At 36.8% G+C, this 18,845-nt stretch overlaps 1 protein-coding gene across 3 annotated transcripts in view; it reads right to left on the minus strand.

Annotated features, from left to right (window-relative positions):
• The window catches only part of LOC129067505 (24-hydroxycholesterol 7-alpha-hydroxylase), a 72,695-nt gene extending 54,073 nt beyond the window's left edge, over window positions 1–18,622 (minus strand). Inside the window, exons 1-6 of one of the 3 annotated variants that reach the window (XM_054569453.1) lie at window positions 18,339–18,622; window positions 10,543–10,678; window positions 8,479–8,653; window positions 6,898–7,047; window positions 5,864–5,957; window positions 681–785 (exon numbers count right to left, since the gene is read on the minus strand). In XM_054569453.1, the coding sequence (XP_054425428.1) occupies window positions 681–785; window positions 5,864–5,957; window positions 6,898–7,047; window positions 8,479–8,653; window positions 10,543–10,678; window positions 18,339–18,515 (837 nt within the window). In that variant the 5' untranslated portion in view covers window positions 18,516–18,622. Of the gene's footprint in view, window positions 1–680; window positions 786–5,863; window positions 5,958–6,897; window positions 7,048–8,478; window positions 8,654–10,087; window positions 10,255–10,542; window positions 10,679–18,338 lie in introns of those variants that run through there. The other 2 variants (XM_054569455.1, XM_054569456.1) reach the window with 2 other exon arrangements.
• Between the last annotated feature and the right edge of the window lie 223 nt (window positions 18,623–18,845).

Genomic DNA, 18,845 nt, shown 5'->3' on the forward strand with positions numbered 1-18,845 from the left:
GGGGAAGCTTACAGGACAGAGATGTCAGGTGACGCACACAGAATGGTGCACGGAAGGGGAAGGGACAGGGGAAGACAAAGAGCTCACATGCACCAGGTATCGGGCTCATCTCAAGTCCTCACAACAACCTGGCAGAGAAATCAGAGTTACTAGGAATAATTGCCCGAGTCCTAGGACCTTAGGAGGAGTTTCCTTATCCCTTTTTTACTGATAAGGAAATGGAGGCTCAGAGTTTAAACTGCCTTCATGAGAGTCTACAGCTGTGAATGGGATATTTGGATTCGAGCCCAATTCTATCTGAAACTATGCATTTACCTACTCTCTCCGGAAGAAAAGGTAGGGGTCCAGCCTTATTCGGCTCTGCAGCACTGACACTAAGCACACTGCCTGGCAGAGAAAGCGCTCCATGAGCAAGTGTTGTCACAACGGACCCCAGAGTGCAAACTGTTCCCTCTGCCTGTGACATGCTACATTTCAGTATCACAGAAGCACTGCAGATCTCTCTCTGCTTTGCCTCCTCTGTGATCTTATCAGATTTCATTAGATATTGTTTTAGTTTTCTATTTCAGAAGCAACACCATTCCAGTCTTTTTCTTCCCCTAAGAAGTAAAAAATAAAAAGAAGGGGAAAATTGAAGTGCACAGACAGAAATGTAACCCTTACCTCACGAATATACTTACAGGGGTAGCGTTGGACAAAGAGGCCCAAAGTAGTAGAAGCCCATAATTGGGACTTTGCTCATTTGTTTCTGTCTCTATGACATCCAGCAAAGCCTGCATTAGTGTCTGTGTTAAGAGAAATAGATATTGTCAAACCATGGCAATGGGACAGAGACTGATGTTCATAAACAAAAGACCACACATTTTTCTTTAATCCAATAGGTATTATTTCTGCCATTCCCAGGTTTGTAGTTTGAGGCATGCAGTTTGAGAAGATTCACATACTACTCCTTCTACATTAATTAGGAGTAGGGACTCCAGAGCTCAACTCCCTTACTATAGTGCTTCAAAATCTGCCTTAGTGTTTTGTTTTTTTTTTTAGACTTTATTTGTATTTACATTTACAAATTGAGAGGAAGGTACGGAGTTTTCCCATACAACCCTTGCCCCACACATGCACAACTTTCCCTATTATCAACATTGATCAGCAGGGTATTACATTTTTCAACAAGGATGCCTTAGGCTCTTGGTGTTGTACACTCTATGGATTTGGTCAGACTATAATGACATATATCTATTATAATCCATTCACATACTGAAAGGCACCTTGGTTACTTCCAAGTTTTGACAATCATGAATAAAGCTGCTATACACTCCTTTTGTTACATCCCAGAATTTGGCAGGTTGTGTTTTCATTTTCATTTGTCTGAAAATATTTTTAGTTTCTCCTAAGATTTCTTCTTTGACCCATGAGTTATTTAGAAGTGTACTGTTTAATCTCCACATGTTTTGGTATTTTTCTTTCTGACACTGATTTCTAGTTTAGTTACATTGTGTTCTGAAAGTAGCTATTATATGATTTCTATTTTTTCAAGTTTCTTAAGGTGTGTTTTATGGCCAAGAATGAATAGGCAGAGCATAGAGGATTTTTAGGACAGTGAAAATACTCTCTATGGATTGCCTAGAAGGAAGTTTCTAGCACTGATGGATATAATAGTAAAGAAGAAAGTTCTACAGTCAACTACAGAAATAAATTAAACCCAAAGTATGCAGAAGAAAAGAAAGAAAAATCAAGCAGAAATAAATGAAATTGAAAACAGGAAATCAATAGAGAAAGTCAATGAAATCAAAAGCTGGTTCTTTAAGAAGATCAGAAGATTAGAGGCTTGTTGATGCCTCTAGCCAGGCTAAGAGAGAAAAAAAAGAGAAACAACACAGGTTACTAATATTAGAAATGAAGGAGGGGACATCATTATAGAGCCCATGAAAATTAAAAAGATAATAAAGGAATACTTTCAACAACTCTTTACCCACAAATTTGATAACCCAGATGAAATAGACTGCCTCCTTGAAAGACACAATCTGCCAATATGCTCATAAGAAGAAACAGATGATCTAATTAGGCCTATAGCTATTAAAGAAATTGAATCCATAATTAATGACTTTCCAAAACAGAAAGCACCAGGCCCAGATGGGCTCACTGGTAAATTCTATGAAACATTTAAAAATGAAATTATACCAATTCTCTACAATCTCTTTCAGAGGATAGAAATGGAAGGAGTACTTCCTAACTTATTATATAAGGCCAGCATTACCCTAATACCAAAACCAGATAAAGACATTATAAGAAAAATATAGACCAACATCTATCATAAACATAGATGCAAAAATCTTCAATAAAATATCGGGTATTTGCCTGTTGGTCTCTCCAAACTTGGGGGCAGTGGTTTGCCCTATATCTTCCCTCTCTTATGGATCCAAGAAGAGTTGTTGATGTTTCAGTCTGTTCAGATTTTAACTTGTTGTTAGGATGAAATGGCAATTTCCAAGATACTTATATGTGGAACTAGAACTTGGCTTAGTTTTTTAAGAACTGGGTAATCTTGAACAGTTACTTTAAGCTTTCTGTGTCTCAGTTTCCTTATCCATAAAATGGTTATAGGATTGTTGCAAGAATTAAATAAGTTACCATGTTGACAAATGTTACTTAAAAAAAAAACAACACCTCTCCTCTTAGGAAAAGAAACACAGATCTCTGAAGCATTCAGGAGAAAACCCTGCCCCCATCCACCATGCAGATTCTCAGGCTACACACCATGGGAGAGAAGAGGGCCCAGCCAGTGCATTATAAATACTGTCATTTTCTAACAACCTGCAGAAAACTGACACTTAACTTGAATGGTACCAGGTCAGATTATGGCCCCATCAAAGGTTACCTGCTGTAGTTACTCTCAGGTCATCACACAAATACCATGAAGGTATTTTCTTCATTGAAAGGTTTCCCCAGATTTGCCTATGCCTGATCCCCATCATAAGGAAGAAATTCAGACACTATAACATCTTCATTAAGGTACCTGTGACTTTGAGTCTTAAATAACTCAGGTTTAGGGGATAGAAATAATGGTGGCTAATGTCTAGTCACTGCTCACTAAGGCAAGTACTGTTTTAGGTGCTTTCCAAGTATTTAACCCATTCAGTCCTCACTCAGCTCCAAGAAGTAAATACTGTTATCGTCACCATTTTATATTTGAGGAAACTGAAGTACAATTCACTTCGGGGACTTTGACAGGGACATATATCTGGTAGACGGGTGGGCTGGAATTCAGACCCTGTGCACGTGGTGCTGGCTCCAAAGCCAACACTCTTAGCTGCTACCCTCCACTGCCCTATCAGAGACACAATTGTAACTCTCATGTACGAGGGGTTAAGAGAGTAGCATTGTAGCGTAATGCAGTAGTTTGCTTCAGATCCTACAACACAGAAAATAACTATTAAATCACTATCAAAAATATATATATATATAGTGAGAGACAGTTGCTGTTATTTACTAAAGAATGTAATGTTTCAAAAGTGATTAACCACTCTAATCCCCAGTTTTTTGGGTATAAAATTGTGGTAAAATATAAATGAGTAATTAATCTGAAATGTGTAACACTATGCCTGGTCTGGAGTAAGCAACCCATAAATATTAGCAGTCTTATGGTTAATGCTTTTTATAATAATGAATTAGCAGGACTGAAAATAGTTTAAGTATAAATTTCATTTAAAGGTTGTTTTTTATCATACTTAAAATGGAAGCTGTTAAAACACAAAGTTTATATCTCATAAAAAATCCTATGGATGTATTTCATTCTTTTGATATGCTATTCTGTAAATGGAAATACTTGTTTAATACGAATCTAGACTCACACGGAAGAAATCACCACATTTGATAGTCACAATGTGACAAATGGCTGTATAATATTAAAAACAAAAACAAAAACTTCTTTCAGTCTTCTGCTTAAGTAGGCCATTGAAATCTACTTATGCAGAATACAACAGAATCTTTTATTTGTTTCGTAGCCCACATTTTTTTTAAATGTGGATGTCAAAACAGAAAACTTCTGGAGGGAAGCAGAAGCAATAGATACAAAAATGAAGTTAAACTGCTCATGAATGTTCACACTGAATTCTGTCCCAAAGTCTTAAACACTGGATGAACTTCAGCAAAATTCAAAATTTGTCTTGATTCAAATAGGGAGTTAGAGTAGCTACAATGTAAAAAGCCTAATGTCTTCAGAGTCAGACAACAGGAATTTTAGCTGGGGCATTCAAAACCCTTTGCTAGGCCTACAGATTCTGGATCTGAGTGCAGCTCTTATACACATATGGCTTTATCCCTAAATCCTGGAAAACAGTGAAAACAAAATGTTTGTCTGGGTCTGTTTGTGAAATAGAATCATTAGTTGAAACACAGTTTGTTAATGAAGGGTCTTCCAGTATAGTTTTCTCTTCCCTTTATTCAGGAGGAAGATGCTTCAACATTCAAACATTCCTTTTTTCCTAAGGCTGAGTTGTTTGTCATAACATTGGCTATACTAACTAAAAACAAAACCTTTTTGATGTGATCTTTAAATACTAAAAGATCTGAAGTGATTTTTTAAAAAATGGTAATAACAATGATAAACTTTCCGGTAGTCCTTACTATGTTCTAAGTGCTTTACAAACAAAGCTCATATAATCCCCACCATTCTGAGGTAGGCGACCAAGCTGAGGCCGCGGGATTAGTTTCCATACCCAAGGTCCTACAGCTGGGGACAAGATGAATCTCAGACCAAATGAATCTCAGTGTCTGCAGATGGGTCTGGAGAATCAAGTCATTTTCAAAAGCTCTCAGAGACTATAGTGAGCAGCCAGGGCTGAAAACCATTCGTTAGCATGCACTGGAACTACCTGGAAGTAGTTCCACACATTGCTAGGCTCCGCCCCAGTTTCTGACTGCATGGTTTCCAGGTGATGTTGGCACCAATGGTCTGGGGACCACACTTAAAGAACCAAAGAACTAGGATGGTTAAGACACTGATTCCTAGTGCCTAGCTTTAAAATTATACCATACAACCTCCTCGCGTTTGAAGAGAGAAAAAACTTGTGGCATCAAGAACAAAAAATTGGTACATTTACACAATGGAATACTGCACAACAGAAAGAAAGAAGGAACTCCTACCCTTCATGACAGCATGGATGGAACTGGAGAGCATTATGCTAAGGGAAAGAACCCAGGCAGTGAAAGACAAATACCATGTGATCTTGCTTATAAGTGAAACCTAATCAACAAAACAAACAAGCGAGCAAAATAGACCCAGAGACGTGGAAATAAAGAACAAACTGACAGTGACCAGAGGGGAGGCGGGAGGAGGATAACAGGGGAAGGAAGGGCAAGGGTCAAGGAACATGTAGAAAGGACCGATGGACATGGACAACGGGGTAGTGGGGGACGGCCAAACGTGGAAAAAGCGGGGCAGGGCAGGGGAAGTAATGGAGGGAGATGGGGACAAATGTAATTGACAACCAATTTAAAATTTTTTTTTTTTAAATGAAATCCATTTTGTAGAGCTTTATTCTCCTTGCCTACTTTGCCATAACTCCCACTTGTTACTGTTGACACAGACAATGCGGTAATGTATGAATAAATAAAGAACCTCCGAATTTTGTTTTGTTTGGTGGACTGTAGACTCAGGTGTTTCTTATGAAGGATAGAATTACTACCTACCTCACTACTACAAGTATGTAAAGATAAAGTAATATATGTAAATATGTCTGACACCAATGTTTGGTGCAAAAATGATATCTAATCTCACAATTGGTAGCAAAAATATATATTTAATAATCATATTTAAATATTGTCTTCATCCCATGTATTTTAAGGATAAAAAAGGTATACTTACCACAGAATTATCTTTCTCAGATTTGTATGTTTTTATATCTGGAATGTTTTTTTCAAAAAATGCTAGAAACCACCTTTTGGATTTTGACCAGTTTCTAGGTGACAAAAAAAATTATGTGTATAAATTAATTTGAAAGCACTTCAGGAGTAACAAGTCATAGGTGAAATGGGGGATGTCTATTGAATTATGATTATTTCTCCAAACTTTTCATCTTCAGCTAGAATTTCATGAAAGGGCTGCCTTCAGACTTACTATTCCACAAGAAAAATTGTGAGGGGGCAATTTTAGTGTCCTTTACAAATAAATGTTTGAGTTCCTGTACGACTGACACTGAAGAAGAAAACAGGCCCTAGAATCTGCTTGGTCTACTTTTGCTCTGGCTGATGTCACTTAAAACTGGCACAGGGACCCAAAGCTGGATTAAGCCAGGTAAAGCAAAATGGCTATAATGTTCTTAATCTTTTCTGACCATTAGTCATTGTATACCAACTGCCAAGAAATTTAAAAAACCATGAGTTACTTGGCATTCAAGCCGTTTTACAAACGTCCATCTGAGCCCACCCAGAGAAATGCATTTGACCTACTTTTGCCTCAGAAAGAATGAGGACAACAATGTCTCATTCTGAGACTAGACACACTTGATAATTTAACACAGGTCCAAACTGTAGCAATGACTGTGATGATAAGCTGTGAGATGAAAGGCCACAAAATAAATTCTTCATTTCATTCTAATACTTGCGTTCCCTTCCTTCCTTCCTTCCTTCCTTCCTTCCTTCCTTCCTTCCTTCCTTCCTTCCTTCCTTCCTTCCTTCCTATCTATCTAATCTTGTTTTTGCTCCTGGAAATTAAAAAAAAGAAAAAAAAGGCAAACATGTGTACTTCTTCTGTTCCTTCTTCAAAAACAAACCGGTCATAAGAAATAGTTCTCTCTCTTGCACTTAAACTATTATATCTACTTAGAACAGAGAAATGAGAGACCTATGAATTGCTGGGAGGAGCTTGATCAATGAATTAATTATAGGAACAACTTCTACCTTAGAAGACATTCTGGCACCTGGGACCCATACTCAAAGCCTTCATCATAAACTTGAAAATGCTGATGGAACTCCATGATTTTCCTCTTGTTTGTGGGAAACAAACCTTTTCTAAAGAGCATATTCACACTCACTGGATAAAGGAGATGCCTATAAAGAGAGAAACATAAAATGTTGACCCAATGACCAAAGGAGAAGACAAAAATAAGGATACAAAGGAGGGCATTATGTAATAGCTATAGATAAGGAGTAGATACAGTAAATGACAGATTTTTAGGGGGGCAAGTCACCTTTATCAAATTTTAATGTTTGCCTATTGTTGTCCAGATGACTTAGGAGTAACTGAAATTGTAGTCTTATTTACCTGAAGATTTAAAGTACTTTCTAAGCAAGCATTCAGAGATCCTGTCAAATGTGAGAGGCATGGAAGTAAATTGGTTAAATGCAACTTCAAGTATTTATTTAGCAAATAATAACTAAGATACAGTCCATGCTGTTAGATAGCAGTGAAAAATAGCCAAAGAATCAAAAGTAATATTACTTACCAAATTTCCTAATGTCTCACAGGATCCTATAAATTGGAACTATTGCATATTGGAACATACTATGTATCATCAAGTTTTACGGTAAGTGATTACTGTGGCATACTTAAGTAAAAGAGTATCAATGATTGTTAGTATGTGCTAGCTTAGTAACACTAACTACTATTCATTTCATTTTTATTTACTTTCTCCCAAGTTGCAAAAATATCTGCGAATTTGCTGTTTTGTTGTAGATATTGGGCAAACCAAAAGTTTAGTTGGCCGGTTGTCTTTGTTCCTTCTTTTTCCTTCTCTTCCTAAACCGCTAACAAAACATTAAATGTTGTTCCATTTTATGAGTCTGAGCTGTGGAATCCTGCATTCAACACCCCAGCACCCCACTGAGATGAAGAAGTGCCTAAGGCAGCTTCAATTCCCCACGCCACCTTATGCAGGTGGGGAATTTCTGTCACGGTTCCCGTGCCCAGACCCTACCTTTGCCAGAACGCTTCAGCACATAGCTGGCATGCTGCCTGGCTACCCACTGCCCCTTCCTTTCTCATTGGCCTCTCAGAACATCCCCTCTCCAGGTCTGAGGGAGGCCCATATTGGCTTTGCCCCAGTCAACTTTTAATGTCTCACAAACATCTCCTGGACCTTCATCAACTACACGATGATTCTATCCTCTCCCTTGTCCTCTCAATGTCCACTTGTTATAATAATCACAAATTGCACTGAATTTTTTTAATCAAAATTCTGATGGCTGTATGACAGAACATTCTAAGAGGTAAATCCATACAGCATACACAATTGTATGAAATGACTAAGACGAAATTACTGTAAATGTATTAAAATGTGTTAGCTTATTTGCTCACTATAAAATTGGAGTGCTCAACTGGAACTTGCCCAATTAATTAGAATTTAAAATATTAACATAATCGCTTAATTGCCTAGTCAGCTGGACTTCATTAATTCACCAGATAATGTCAGAAGTCCAATGTATGGGCTTCAAATTGTTTTATTCCAAAAGAACAAGATGAAATATCCCAATTCATCTTACCTGACTAAGATGTTCAGGTCCCTCGATCCATGGGTGCCTAAGTTCTCCAGTTGTTCATGTAATTCTTCAGTTAGTTGTTCAGTGAATTGACATAGATTTAAAGTCCCTATTTTCCCTTTCATCAGGATATAAAGTTTTTCATGCAGTGCTAAAAAGATATTCTTTGGAATCGATGCTATAAACAAGAAAACTATTTTTAAAAGAAGCAACAACTCCTTAAGACAGTCAATTATAACTCTACTATTATTTGATCAGTAGTGAATATAGCCAAAGTTCAACAAATACATAAAACAACCTCCTGCAAATAAAACCAGATAAAGATTCAACCTCTATTGTGAGATAGTAAAATTGTGCCAGGTGACTTACTTTAAGGGATAATCTGTAAGTGAGTGATTAAGAGGGCTTCTGGGAAACACAATTCTAGTGGTTTTATTTTCATGTTTAAAATGTTTCATTGATGAAATGCTTCATCACCACCTTTCTGACTCTGTGGTGAGATTTCTAGCCCCTCCCAGGTATATTGAAAACACACATCCTTTTATATACCCCAGAATTGTCATGAGCTGTTCTATCTGCTCAAAACATTCTCTACTTGACCAGCCTCACCCCCACTCCCACATCCCCAAGACCTAAATTTCATCTGCTAATTTCCACTCTTCTTTCAAGCATCTTCCTGAATATTACTTCTGCCAAGAGACTTTTCCTAACCCCACGGATTGCTTTGGCCCCCCCAAAGTATTCCTTTATATTAGCATTCATGCTGCTTCTGTAATACACACTTCTGGTTGAGTTGAGGTAGTGAGAGTAGGAATGAATTTTTTAACTCACTATTTCTTTAAATTTTTATTTAAAACCATTTTATTTTCTTCAAAGTAACTTTTCAAAAAATAATTTTAGTTTTTATTTATGTAGGTTAATTAAAAATAATTTCCACATGCCCTGGTGCATTCATCTCTGTGGTAAGAGAATACATGAAAGGAATGGAAAGCTGGCTCAAGAGTAAATATTAACATACTTCATCTGCTAACTTTTCATGTTTCATATTTAAACATGAAAGACTATGGGGAGGGACAGGTATAAAAACTTGATCACTTCCATATACCTGACAGGTGAATAAATTGGTATATATTTCTGAAGGATTTACAGATCAAGACATTTCAAAATATTTATATTCTTTGATCTGGAATTCCATAGTCCAAATTGCAAGAAGTACTAAATAGTCATCAAATGTAACCCACATGTAATTTTCATGAAAGCAAGAAGAAAAAAATAACCATTCTATTGATCACTGAGAGCTTTTGAAACAAACTTTTTTTTTCCCTTAATGGCAAAAAAAAAAATGAGAGGCTACATGAAAAGGAACCTAATAAAGAAGCAAAAAGGGAAACAAAGAGAATAGAAAGTCACTGACTGTAGAACCAAGCACAGACATCGTGAAAACAGAACAGAACCACCAGCAAGCCTTGCATTCTTGGGAGGACAAATGGCCTTGGCATGCATGTGTGTGACCAGGGAAGGAACACAGGTAGACAGTGGCCCTGTGCACATGCTGACCAGTACAATCCAGCAGTCTCGGAGGATAAAGAATTGGTGAAAGGACACCACTTACCTTAATAGCCCTATGGAATATGTCAGGAAATGCCTTTAGTAAAGGGCTTACTAAGCAGTAGAATTCTACTTTCAGGGAGCAGAGCAGCAACATGTGATCAAGCCAAGAGCTACAGCCTGAAGAACATTATATACACAGTAGCAGAACAGTTAGCCACATCTTGGGAGCTGTAACAGGATACAGATTCCAAATATTTTCCAAAAAAAAAATATCAGGGAGGTAACCTCATCTCTTTCACATGTCTAAGTGAGATCTAACTATATTAAACCACCAATAATTTGTCTTCCCAATGACCAAACTCATCATATACTTTTCTCCTTCTATCCCTACTCTAAAGAATAAAACAGTAGGGTCTCATCATTCTTGATAAAGGAGTAAGAATGTAACTGTTACATAAAACTACTCTTGGATTTCAATGTTGTGTTTCAAATGAACTATCTGAAAAAATTCTTTACCTGTACGATAGACGGGATTTTGTACCGCAAGCTCAAAATCTACTTCTTTGGATTTTAGAAACACATTAATGCCCTCTTCTTCAGTAACAAAGGTCATTCGAGTTCCCATAGCAAAAACTGTAAATATTGGTCCATACTGGAAAAAAAAAGGACATAAATACAAGTCATATTAGTAAGAATTTCTGATAAATAAGTCACTGGACTATGGGTTAGGTTTAAGACAGTGTTCCTCAAGAACCCCAATGATGAAGTTACAGTCAAGAAAAAATTATTATCATTTATATGTGGTAATTAATTCTATATATTTTTTTATCCTCACCTGAGGACATGCTCATACATTTTGACTGATTTGGAAATTCTAAATTATACAAATCCTAATTTATTCTGTCCTAATACTTAACCTTCTTTCTGATCATGTTATTACTTGTACCTTCCTTTCTTGGGGTGCAAAATAATAATTAGAAATAATTATTAGAAATTTTATTAAACACTGTGATATTTGAACATTGTTTTCAAGATTCAATAGCTTATAAGCAACCTATAGTTCAACTGTGCTCAAGAAAAAAGATACAAAATTGCTGACTGCTTTTATCATAAATTCATGGTCACTAAACAATGTCTTGCAATCCTAAAAGGTTCTCTAATGTGTTCATTTTCTCATTTTCCAAAATTACAATTTTACCTGTATAGCTTGCCCAACCTTCTCCACTGGGAAATAGTGTTCCTGCTGTATAACTCCCTGGGAAAATGGAAGCAATCCAGAAAAAGCATGCTCAAAATAGACACATTTGTACCCATGCTCCGTGCTTCCCTCTGGTGGACACAGGTGGAAAGTCCTGCCCCTGGGAAATGAATGCTCCTTTCCTTGTATTACAGACTCCATGCTCTCTTACCTTCTCTTTGTTCTACATGTCTGCCTTCTCTCTCCTACATCATCAGGCTGACCCTCTCTATCAGATCATTCCTAGTAGCCTACAAACATCCGCTGGTGAGGGGTTTGTTTCCAGGGAGTCCATGACTGTACTGGAGGAAATATATCATTTTCATTGACCTCTAATGGCAATTTTGCATTTCCTTTGATTGGGGATGTAGGTAACTAACCACAATCTTATCCATGAGTCCATCATGAAATGAACTCACTGTTCCAACTCTATTTTCTTAGATTCTCTATCTATTTGGCATCATTCATCACAGGCCCAATTATATGTTACCTACATTTCTCTTATTGTTGATGCTCTGGTATTGGCAGCCTCAGTGTTGGGGAGAGACTGCCCTCCAGAGCTATAGCCAATTCCCAAAGGGCTCGGCCAGCCAGGAACAGACCTTTCATATGCAAATCAACCGATCTACGCCAACCCCCCCACCAACTACCACCTTACCTAATTCTCAAATACCAAGCCAATAATTCCCTGACCCTAAATCATCCCAGGACCAGGTACCAGGCAACTAGAGATAACCCCTGTAGGCCAAAGCCCACAGGAATTATTTTCAAGTAGGCAATCCTAAATTGCTCACCCTGCCCTGCCCTGCCTTTCCTGAGAAAGTCCCAACAAAGAGTCTGGCCTAGGCTTTTCTCTTGTTCCTGTCTTCTGTTTCCTGAGGGACCCTGGTGCTTTCCTCTATGACCCTGCATGACATGCAGTGATCCCTTCCTAGAACTGCGGGTATAATAAACTTTTTCTTTCCATGCCTCCTTCTCATCCCCCGGTGGCCACAGTGACTTTACCAAACTTCATCTAACATACAAGCACACATTCCTAGAACTACCACCCTTACTTGTATATTCCATTAAAGTTGTTGCAAATATCTCTAAATACCATTCATGCTCATCACTACTTCAATATTACCGTCATTTCTAGACCCACCATGCAACAACACATGATCGTTCCTGTGACATACTGTTGGGCTCAGTCATCACAGAGCCACCAAACAGTGAAGTCCCTTGTTCTTTCACTAGTGATCCAAGCATCTACACTGTTTTCCAATATTCCCTCTCTACAATTGTTTGCTAGTCAATATTTAGGAGATGAGTAATTTCCATTGTTTGTTAAAGTTTTGTCTCAATGAAAATTCTTAAATTTCCCCTAGGAAAGTGTCCCTTTGTGACACATATTGGCCCCCAGGCCACAGGGTAGAGCAGCCACGTTCAAACACACTGGATAGTTGGGATAACTGTTGACAAGTGGTATTTAAAGTAACTTAGTGCAAAATGACTACGCAGTGGGAATGATCATGTTTAGTGTTATAAATTCTGTAACAATGACTTTTTTTTGTCTTACTTGCTTTCCTTTGGTTCTCATTTTTGTGCAACGTCAGCATTCTGACTGTTATGATGCAAAAGCAAGCACATACAGGAAGTTGGAGATGAAGTGCTTGTATTTTTTTTAACTTTTTATTTTGAGATAATGTAGACTAACATACAGATGTAAGAAATAATACAGAGATCCCACATGCCCACTACTCTGCTCTTTCTAGTGTTAACACCTTGCAAAGTACAGTCTCGTAACCGAGCTACTGACATTGATAAAGACAAGACAGAGAGTATTTCCATCATCAGAAAGATACCACATATGGACCTTTCTTAGCCACACCGATTTCCCTCCCATGCCCATCTCCTCCTGAACCCTTGGCAACTACTAATCTGTTCTGTATTTCTAGAGTATTGACTTTTAATATTTTAATAATGTTGTTAAAATAGAATCATATACTATGGAAACTTTTGGAATTGGCTTTCCTTCACATGGCATAATTAACTTGAGATGCATCTAGATTGTTATACATATCAGTAGTTCATTCCTTTACATTTTGAGTAGTATTCCGTGGTATAAATGGGCCATGGTTTCTTTAAACATTGTCAAAGGACATTTGTGTTCTTTTCAGCTTCAGGCCATTACAAATAAATTTGCTATAAACACTCATGTACAGGTTTTTGTGTGAACATAACTTTTCATTTCTCTAGGATAAGCACCCAGATGTGCAATTGCTGGGTCTTACGGACCAGCATTTCCATTAGCAATTTTACCATTTTACATTTTATATTTCCACCAGCAATGTATGAATGATCCACTTTCTCTATATCCTTACTAGCATTTAGTTGCTGTCATTATTTTTTATTTAACCATTCTGATATGTGTTTAATGATATCTTATTGTGGTTTTAATTTGCATATTCCTAATTGTGAATGATGTTGAACATTTTTTCATATGTTCATTTGTCATCTGTATTTCCTCTTCAATAAATTGTTCATGATAATTGCCCATTTTTAAATTAGATTGTTTTTTTCTTTAATTTGGAGTGTTGAGTTTCTTTATATATTCTAGAAACTAGTCCTTTGTTAGATATGTGTCTTGCAAATATTTTCTTTTAGTCTATGGAGTCATTGACTGTGGACTCTCCTGTTAAATATTTCTATTTAACAAACAGAATATGTTAGTATTTATTCTTGGGCCAGCTTCCCATTCCTCTCATGTATTCCCCAACCACACAGAGGATGGATGTGCCACGGCATCTAAAAAATTATTTTTAATTAACTGCATAAAATGTAACCTAGATATAATAGAATGATGAAATACAAAATTAAAAATTATTTTTGAAAGTTACTTTAAATAAAAAAAACAGGATTACAGAAAAATATAAAATAATAATAAGTTTAAAAAAAAACACACTCTCATTACATCACCCCAACCAGGAGTGTGTGTTGTGGAAGGAGCATCAACACTAATATAAAGGAAAGAGTGAGGCCAAAGCTATTCATGGGATAAGGAAACTAGGCATGTTTATGCCTTTAGAATACAAATCTACTTGGAAAAAAAAAAAACTATTTTTTAAAGACAAAGATGAACTTCCAACACAGTTACTCCTTTCCAAATTCTTCCACTTCTTTACTGGAAATCACACAAAACCAGAAGGAGAATGAAACAAATACATGCACAAACAATAGACTAAGCTAAACAATAAGGAGAAAATCTACAAGCTACAGAAGTGTGGCCCACGGCACCTGAAACCAGCAAAAGAGGCGGTGGAAGTTCTAACTGTAAGCAGGGGTGGGGGTGGGTCGGGGGGAATGAGGAACATGCAGGGGGTTCAATAGGCAAAGCTCAGAAATACACATTCTGAGATAGAAGAAGGCAAAACACAGAGCTGGAACCATTCTGTGATGCGCTTAAATAAGCAGACCATAGACACTGAAGTAGGTAGCAAAAGATCACACAGAAACTATTCAGAGAGTTCCAGAAACCTCATTTTCTACAAGTGAAGAGGTACCTGGGCAGACAAGAGCTGTGTCTCTGAGTAGCAGCAGCTGCTGAAGAAAGGCAGTGAGAGTTCAAGTCTGGAAAATGAGATCCTGAAAGGCATAGGAGCCGTAGATCATGTATGCACAGGGACACTATATTTTCACTGCAGCAAGAGAGGATAGAGAACTTAACCTGAGACACCTGGAAAGTATCCACTTCCAACTAAAACCTTTTGTTGACACCTGGTCAAAGAAAACTCAACTCTTTAAAATATGGTTAAAGAAAGGGGAAAAATTTAGCACTATAAAAAAAGTGCCTTTTTTAAAAAGAGAACTTCCTGATAAACTCACTGGAAATATTTTGCTAAAGAGTACATAGAACCTGAAATGCAAAATTATTGCAGTGAATCAAAACATTAATGTAATAATTGCAGCTGCAAAGAAAATAAACAAAGCAGAACTATAAGAAACCATGGAAGAAATAGCCAGGCAAAAGAGGAAAATTAGGAAATAAAGGAACTCAGGAAAGGAAAAGGACATTTCTGAATAAAAGATAACAATTACATGAAGTACAAGGGACACTATACATCCCACAAAAAGGAGGAGGAAGAGGAGGAGAAAAGCCTAAGGAAAAGAGAGTAGAGACATGTGAAAAATGCAAAGTAGAAAATACAAATAAATGTGAAAAGAAGTGCAAGAGAAATGACAATTATAGAAGACAGGCTAAGGAGATTAACACTATGCATTACTGGACCTCTTTCCCAAACCCCAAATTCATTTACCCACTGCTTATGTCAACATCTCCACCCAAACTTCTACGTTATCTAAAGCTGAACTTTCCTTCCACTGAGTTCTTCTTGCCACATCATTTGATGGCAATCTACTTTCTAGTTTCTCAAGCCAAACTTTTTGGAATCATTTCTGAACCTCTTCATTCTTTCACATTCATTTTGTTGCTTCCACTTTCAAAATATATCCAGCCTCAAACTTCCACTGCTATCACCGTGGTCCAAGCCACCAAGATCTTAAGCTTGAATTATTACAGTGATCTTTATATTATTTTCCTTCTTTTACTCATATGTTCCTGTTTTTAACAGAGCAGCCAAAGTGACCCATTAGAACACTCAGAAATGTTCCTATTTCACTTCAAATTACAAGTGCATTTACACTTTGAATCTGATCATTTACAGATATACTTGCACATGCATAAATGACATTTGTTGTTATATTATTTATAATAGCAAAATATGAGAAAAAATATCCATCTTTAAGTGATTGCCTAAATGAACTATATGGTTCAGGGAATACTTTGCAGGTTTTAAAACAAATGCAAATTTCTGCATAGGATGTGGTAGAACCAGGTGGGCCAAGGATCTCACTGCCAACTAGAAAAAGTTGAATAAATTACAAAGATCATATTTTTAAAAGCAGCAGAGAATTGGGGAAACAGTAAGAACTAAATGGGCTAAAACTCTACCGAGGAGAGAGTTGTGCAAAAGTGAAAAGATAGGTCACTATTTATTTTCCTGATGAATTCTGGGTATAGGCTGAAGGTCATAGGTCTGAAATAGGCATCCTGAGGAATATCTATAGTTAACATCATACTTAATGGTGAAATATTAAATACACACTTGTCTATTCCCACAACTATTATTGCACAATATATTAGTGATCCTACTGATTATAATAATGCAAGAAAAAAACATCATGGGGAGAAAAGGAAATTTATCTCTTTGCAGGACATATTGTTTATATATAAAAACTCTAAGAAATCTACAAAATAACTATTGGAACTAATAAATAAATTATCAAGGTCACAGGATACAAAATTAATATACAAAAATAAATGGTTTCTTTTTATGTGCCAGCAGGATACAATAAGAAAACAAGAGTGAAAACAATTTTATCTAAAATAGCCTCAAAAATATAAAATACATGAGAAAATAGTTATCAATCACAGGCAGGACCTCATTGCCAAGTTACACAATATTTATGAAAGAAATTAAATAGCTAAATAAATGGAAAATATACAGCCTTCACAGATTAGAAGACAATATTGTTAAAAAATCTATTTGCCCCTAATTTTTCTACAGGTTTAACAAACTTCCAATCATAATTCTAGCAGTCTTTATAATAGAAATTGATAAGCAAAGTTTAAAATTTATATTAAAATTCAAATTTAAATAATCTTGAATGTCAAGGCAATTACAAAAAAATATGTAAAAAATTTTCATTACCTGATTTAAAGACTCACTATAAAACTATAGTATTTAAGACTGTGATGTTCACAAAGGAGTGGTCGTATAAATCAATGGAATAAGATAGAAAAGCTAGAACTAAATCTACACATACACAGTCAATTAATTTATGAAAAGCTGTAAAGCCGATGCAGCAAGGCAAGGAAAGTCCTTCAAAAAATGGTACTGGAACAGTGGGACATCCAAATAGGGAATAAAAATGAATCTCACCCTTTCCTTACACCACACACACAAAAAAGTTAATCAAAGTGTGGGTCATAGACCAAAACATAAAGTCTAAAACTATAAAGTTTTTAGAAGAAAACACAAGAATCTTTGTGACCTTGCTTGACCTTTTCAGACAGGTTTGTAAAAAGATTCCCTAAACATTATCAAAATCATAGGCCTAAGCAAGGCTATCGTAGACAAAGGAGAATTTCTTTTAAAGATAGTATTTTGCATCTATCAGACTAGCAAGGATTATGGTTCTTTGCTTGGGCCAGGATATGAGGAGCTAGACAATCCCCTAGCTATGCTCTATAGAAAAGAAAAAATGTATATTGTTAAATCCTTTTGCAAGGGCAACACAGTAACATAAACAATTTAAATGTTTATGTTTTTTCCACACTTCCATTTTTAGGAATTTATTCTGAGGAAACAATTGACTAAGTGCAAAAAATAAAATATACATATACACGGGAATGTTCAGTGAAGCACTGGTTGATACAAAGAAAAAGTTGGCAGTATTCTATACACTCTTCTTGCAAGATGTGCCACATTTGAAAGATATTTTAAGGAAAAAGACATCTACTACAACAACCATTTGTAATCTCAGTATCCAATGAAAATATATTCCATCATCATCAGATAATATCACCAGTCGAAAATACATGGCCCGCTAAATCGGTGAAGACCAAATTTGCAAGCAATTTTTACAACAGCCTGATGTTAACCCCGATTTGGATACTAATTTATCATGCTCTTTGCAAAAATTGAAATCGCCCTGTCTTTCCCAATTATTGCAAGCATTTACTCAGGATTTTTTGATGATGAAGTAACTAGCACTCATAATGTCTGCGTCCAAAAGGTCAGTTAGTTACAAACTGCATTGTACTTGAAAACTGATAAAAACTTACTTCTTTTGAAAAACCTTGCATAAGACATAGTTGCTGAGGAATTCATAAGTGACTAGACCGTTTAATTGAGGATAGCAGGTATTAATATGTTCCCCATGTTCTAATATTTAATTTGAGATCCAGTGAAAGAAAATAAAAAAGAAAACATTATTACCTTCTCCGAAAACCACACCTGGCAAAGGCACGTACCTTGAATCTTGCTTTCTCTATAAATTCTAGAGGGGCTTTCCCAAACTCAAATGCAGCTCCAATCCAAGGAATCCAGCCCCTTATACACGGGGGCCCATGCAAGTTCTTCCACTGAAGGAGTAAGAACAGAGCAATACAACCCAGGATTATAATCACTGATGGGAAAATTAGTTCCATATTTTTGTCTAGCACCTTCCAGAATCAGAGAAAGAAAAACCCTGCTGCCGTGGCACTTGGTCCTTCCCTCTGGCAAAGGGAGCACCCAGGGGACCTCGCAATGTTTTTGCTGCAACTTTTCCAGCTTTCTCCGTGTTTTTAACTGTAGCCGCCTTTCCCCGCCCCAATTTTTAGATGACTTGTGCATCATCGTTCCCTCCCACTTCTCTTTCAAGTCTTGGCCAACCGGGATATAACGCTGGGGCTGGACGGCGGTCGCAGGGCGGGTTCCGAGGGGCAAAGAGGGAGGGGCAAAGAGGGAGGACCACGCTCTGTTGCCATGGTGACCGG

The sequence above is a fragment of the Pteronotus mesoamericanus genome, unplaced genomic scaffold (genome assembly GCF_021234165.1).
Source record: "Pteronotus mesoamericanus isolate MK-2021 breed Mesoamerican mustached bat unplaced genomic scaffold, CSHL_Meso_final contig_20, whole genome shotgun sequence".
Lineage (NCBI taxonomy): Eukaryota > Metazoa > Chordata > Mammalia > Chiroptera > Mormoopidae > Pteronotus > Pteronotus mesoamericanus.